We start from the raw sequence: 6000 nt of genomic DNA, 5'->3' as shown, positions 1-6000 counted from the left end.
CAGAGGTGTACTACCACTGGTCATAGGTGTGAAGTGTGGATACTTGCTCTGATGCAAGATTCTCTCCAACTTGTTTGTTCCCATAAAATTCTTAGGTGCTTCTCACTGTGTCCTGGTTTCAGCTGGGATAAAGCTATGTATTTTTTTTCTTCTTAGCACTTAATGCTGTGTTTTGGATTCAGTTTGGGATTTGCTATAGAAGAATGCTGATAATACACTGATGGTTTTAGCTGTTGCTGAGAAACTAAGCACTTTTCAGCTTCCCATGTCCTGCTTGTTAGCAGGTACACAGGAAGCTGGGAGGGAGCACGGCTAGAGCAACAGACCCAAATCGGCCAGTGCAATATTCCATATCATACAATGTCATATCAACAGATGGATGAGGGTTGACTGGGAGGCGTACTCTGGCTTCTGGGATTGTGGTTTTGGGATTCTCACTTCTCTGGGATTGCTAGCTGGGAATGGGCTGGACATCAGGAAGTGGTGAGCAATCGTATTGTGCATTACCTGTTTGTATTTTCTATTATTACTCTTCTTATAATTATTATTTTAATTTTATTTTACTTATTTTTTTTAGTCTCAATCTACGAGTCTCCTTACCTCTCCAACTTCCTCCCTATTCCCTGGGGTGTGGGAGGGTGAGTGAGCAGCTGTGTGGTGTTTGGCTGTCAACTGGGTTTCAACCATGACACACTGCTACTGATAATGATTTTCCCAGAAGTAGCAGAACTTACTCCAACAAATAGATAAGAAACAATAAAAATTCTGCAATGAGTCTTGTGTGTCCCTTTCATGGTTTTGGATGGCTGAGCAGGGAAAAGTTGGAAATTATTTCCATAAACTCAAAAGGACAATGCTTCCTCAGTTCAGCTTTGGAAAACTTGATGTGCAATCATTATTTACAAGGTCTTTCTCTTTTTACTATGAAGTGTGAAGGCCTTGTTTTTTGATAGAGGTATTTAGTTGGGTTTTTCATTGTCACATTGGGTTCTGATACACTGCTGTTCTTCTTTCTCTGTTAGCAGCATACATACAACTTGAAAATCGTCTTTGTGCATGAAATGTAAAAATGAAATAGTTGAAAATGAAGCAGTTCAGTCATCTCTGTTGTTAATATTTGATACATTGTAGAGGAACAGATATTAACAGTTCCAGAATTGACAGCTCTGTAAGCAGTTTACTGAGTAATTAGCCACTTTGATGAACAATGTAGGCAAATGGCACAGTACTGTATGTTCTTAGAGTACACATCTGTTGTTTCTAAAACATGTTGGGGTTTTATACCCATTCCAGACTTTGTTGTGAGAAAGGTGATGTTTTCCTATGTGACTGTAATTATGAAACAATTTACTAACACTGCAGTACTAGATTCAGATAGATTAGAAGTGTATCTAATATAGGCCTTTTTGACCAGGTCATGTGGTCTGTTAAATGGACACAAAACCTGCAGTCATTGGCATTTCGGGGTTTGCCTCTGTGAAGCCACTGTGTAACAACTTAATGTGTCAGAATTTGGCTTTTACATCGGATTTTTCATATAGACTTTCATATATTTATAAAATATCAGTGTTTCAGCAAAATACAATTTTATGTCTAGCTCAGGATTTGGTTTTAAGCAGTAATTGGTATCCTGAATCTAGTGCTACCTTCAATAAAATTTCAATAAAATTTTAATCTTACATTATATACATTTTGTCAAATAAATTTATATACAATGTTTTATTAGTGTGACAAAAAGAAATACTTTGTACATCTGGCTGTTTTATCACTATGTGTGTTTGTTGTTTTTTTATAGATAATTGGCATATTGGTGAGAAATGCCTTGCCCCCTGCCTTGAAAATGGGAAACTTCATGAAGGAACTATATCCTCTATTGAAAAGGACAAGAATGGGAAATTATTTGCTGTTGTATCATTCTTGGAGTTTGAAGAAAGGAAAATACAAATAACTAAACTTTGTAGAGTCGAAGCCCGTAGAGGACCCTGGAAAAGCTTAATATTTGATGATGGTGACCTGGAAAAACCTTATTTTCCTGACCGAAATCTTCCATCTCCTGCAGTTGCTTTTAAATTATCTGACAACGGTGATTTTATCCCATATACAATTAACAGATACCTGCGTGATTATCAAAGGGAAGGAGCCCAATTTCTGTACGGACACTATGCTAATAAAAGGGGATGTATTCTTGGAGATGATATGGGCCTTGGAAAGACAATACAGGTATTCTTTTTGTCTATTACAGTGAGAGGGGGTAGATAATTTTTTTGGCAGTGTGTTTTCTGAGAGTTGTAAATCTTTAAAAAAAATAATGTATTTAAGAAAAGCCCCCTCAGTGTCACTTAATCTTCCTGTGCTAGTGTGAAGTTGGAGGAGGCAGGATGTGACCATCCAGGACAGCACTTAGGTCCAGGAGCTACTGCTGATTTAAAACTCACTCCTGACAGTCCATGCAACTGGGATGTGGCCCCTTTTAGTGTAAGCATGGATAATTATGGTAGTTAAAATGTTAGTATTAATTTTATGCTGAGTTTACTTCGAAGTTACCTGTGCTTTGTGAGAGTAATTTGCACTGGAATACCCTAAAAGTACTACCTGGCTGTAGCCCTTTAAATGTCTTTTTCCTTTTTTCCTGAAAACAAACTGTACTGGAAGCAAGAAGGAGCAGACACATTTACTCCCATCTCTGGAAAAAGTGCTTAGATGTTCCATGTTATTTTTATCACTCTCTTGGAAATATAACTTGGGTTGATGAAAGGACAAAGTATAGCTGGATTTTTCAATTATGCTTTGAATCAGTGTGGCCCAAATGGTACTTTTATTTTACTAAAATAAGGGTGATTTTATGTTTGAAAATTCTCTTTAAGCTGTCTGATTTCAAGTTCGAGTCTTATGGTGGCTAGTGTTTGTTCCCCTTTCTTTCCTCCCTTCATGTGTCAAACACAAGCTCGTTCCTTCACTGACAAATGCTGACTGTAAGGTCTGTTGCCCTTCCATTTACGAAAATGTTGACAGACACCCTTCAGCGCAAAGTATTGTTCTGTAGCAGACTTGACAAGAGGAGTGAGTAAACAACCGTCAAAACTTCTCTGGATAGAGCGTTTAGAAGTGCATCATGGATTTGTGTAGGTGTTGATGATCTGCTAACAAACGTTTCTTAAAACTAAACTGCATCCATTTACCTTGTGTTTTACCTAAGCTTGGCCATGTTTCTTATCCATGGCGGATTAAGAACTTGCTTGTTACAGAGGTTTTGTTTTTACTCGGAACTGCAAATAATCTGATTTCATATAGTCAGAACCATCTACATGGGTGTGGGCTTGGAATTGGGTTGTCTTGTTTTTTGAATCTCAGAGCTGATTCAAGAGTGACCTGGTCATGTTTATCACACAGTGACGGTGTGGTATCACACATAGTCCTGTGCAGAATTCACATCTGCTAGTTATTTTTTTAATCAGTGTCATGTTTACAGAAGGTAGGTAGAGGTTTTGAAGAATACCTTGAGTATTTTTTATAAAACACATCATTTATGTTCTTCAAGTTCAGTGTGGGAAAGGCAGTTCAGTGGATATGAAGTAAAATAGGATTTCACTTGTTTAGGAAAGAGTATTCATAAAAAAAAAATAGTAGTTGAACTTCATCAAGTAACTGATTTAGTCTTATAGAAAACTTGACTTATGCTTGTCAGTTGGCTGTTTCTGAGTTATGTGATGATTTATGAGGTAAATTTTCTAGAAAATTCTGCATTTTAATGTTTAATTAGCCTGACTGTATGGTGTTCTCATTTCAAGCTGAGGTTGAGGTGGAGGCAAGTAGAATAATGTTTCTTAATGTGATTTGCAGTAAGTTAGTTTCATATCAAGGCCTAGGTTGCTTCCTGCTTTATCTGGAAGAGCCAAAGGTTTCTCAGCAGAGTCGCCCTTTTACAGCCTTTGCTATTGTTACAAGTTTGTGATGCATAATTCTTCTTCTGGAAGACACATGGACATTTTATGTTCAATTGAATTTTATTCTTACTCTCAAAAGGATTTAAAAAAAAAAATTAAAGTCAAACAGCATGCAAACTTGCAGTTCTTCTTAGCCGCAGTTTATATATGATATTTGGTTTTCTTCTACATAACTCCTTCCCACCTTATGCCCCAATATGTGATGGATTTCCTGTCTTCTGCTCATCACCCTTCACTCAGGTATTTTTCCTGTACTTCTGCACTCCTTGCTGACTCTTTCTCCCCACATCATTATAGGAGGAAAACTGGAAATTTCCTTTTTTGTGGAAATCAACAGCTGACAGCTTTACCTCTGCCCTGCTATAAGCAGCTGTGTAGCAGTTGCAAAATGAAGTGGCTGGAGCTGGCTGCCCTGGGTAAAGGGGATCTGTTGAGTTTTCAAAGGAAGGGCACCTCTTGATGCATCAGGTTCTTGCTGGTGCTTAGCCCCATGAATACTGTTTATCCCAATTGGATTTTACAGATTTGGGTGTTCTAGCCAGATAACTGTGCCTTCTAGCTGTACTGGATTACTGTGGGAGCAGCTTGGAATAACCTATGATGGGATGTTTGTCCTTGTTGTGGTGCATTATAATGTGTGTTCTCATAATCAAAGGGAAATCACCTTGACTGGTTTGAGGCAGTTGAGAGAATATAGCCCAAACACACCAGAAGAAACTGGTTTTGAAGCTAACAACAGGAACTGGAAGGAATGGAACATACAGAAAATTATGTGTTAGTAAAAATCTAACCTTTGGTTTAAACCTCTTCTTCCTTTTGCAGAATAGTGTTGGGAGTATAGTAAGCAAGTATGTCTTGCTTCTGTCTTCTTGTCTAAGGTTCAAGTGTCCTTCTGAAAATAGAAGAGAATTGCAAGGCATGCCTCATCTCTAGTTTTTCCTGGCTCATTCATAGTCTCTTCTATATTTTTGGGAGTTTTCCACTTAAAGGATGAAAGAGTAAAATAGAGTAATTAATTGCTTTTATAATGAATTCAGAATTGTCCAAGGGAAGGGATTCCTATTCTAAAAACCAAGATTGATTTAAAACAAACAAAAATCCTGAACAAAAGTCTCAATCCTTCCCCCAAACCACCTTACTAAATCCTATCCAGGATTTTGTCCTAGATGTTTATTTTCAGTGGAACTCACTCAATTCCTGTTTGTGTTTTTTGTACATAATCACTGAGAATTGTTTTCTTTCTCAAGGTCATTTCGTTTTTGGCTGCAGTTTTGCACAAAAAGGGAACACGTGAGGATATTGAAAATAATATGCCAGAATTTTTACTGAGAACAGTGAAAAAAGAATTGAAGTCTAATCCCAAGAAGGTACAGCTTTTAGTTATATAATCATAAGGATTTTAGTAAAAGGCAATACATGGATTTCTTTGTTTACTTGCTTTAGGAGTTTGTGTATTCATTTTTAAAAATCAGCTATTTAGGCAGATTAAGGTTTCATGGCTGTCCTAGTAGTGTTAGGGAAGCCTTCAGTTTTCTAGACAGTTGTGTGTTATCTAGCTGTTATTGTCTAATCTGTTAATACTGTTGGTATGCACTAACACAAAACATTTGGAAATATCTGGCTGACATTTCTGGCTAGAGTATTTTGAAAAGCTCATGTCAGTGAGTAGAAAATGACAGTTTGTGTGGTTGTGTTTCTGAAGTACAAAAAGCGTATGTGTCTATATGAACAGGATATTGAAATAATTAAGACATGCATCTATTTCCAAAATGTATTGTTAATATTTTCTTGAATGACTGTCACAATGTCAGAAGCAAGCCTGATATTCCAGGTAATCGACTATGGTTACAGCAAATAAAGTTATATGCAAGTTCTGTGTGAGTATGAGAAATCTGAAGGTAGTTTTAATTTTGCCCATTATAGGACCCATTCGATTTCTGTTTTCCATTTCTATTTTTATTTTACTGGAATGATAGGATTATTTGACTGACAGAATGGTTTGTATGGCTATAGCTCCATAAGTAATGGATACAGCTTCCACAGGAAATAGAGGGAG

The 6000-nt window shown here is 37.0% G+C and overlaps 1 protein-coding gene across 6 annotated transcripts in view; it reads left to right on the top strand.

Moving 5' to 3' along the window:
• Positions 1-296: 296 nt before the first annotated feature.
• The window catches only part of ERCC6L2 (ERCC excision repair 6 like 2), a 57189-nt gene continuing 51485 nt past the window's right edge, over positions 297-6000 (top strand). For all 6 annotated transcript variants that reach the window (XR_003400127.1, XR_003400128.1, XM_026866149.1 and 3 more), the window contains exons 1-3: positions 297-483; positions 1796-2220; positions 5192-5311. Coding sequence is in view for 4 of the 6 variants with exons in the window: in XM_026866149.1 (XP_026721950.1) it covers positions 462-483; positions 1796-2220; positions 5192-5311 (567 nt within the window). In the remaining 2 variants the exon portion in view is untranslated. The remainder of the gene's footprint in view (positions 484-1795; positions 2221-5191; positions 5312-6000) is intronic.

Source organism: Athene cunicularia (assembly GCF_003259725.1).
Source record: "Athene cunicularia isolate RWA chromosome Z unlocalized genomic scaffold, athCun1 chrZ_part2, whole genome shotgun sequence".
Taxonomy (NCBI): domain Eukaryota; kingdom Metazoa; phylum Chordata; class Aves; order Strigiformes; family Strigidae; genus Athene; species Athene cunicularia.
This window is presented reverse-complemented; position numbering and strand designations above follow the sequence as displayed.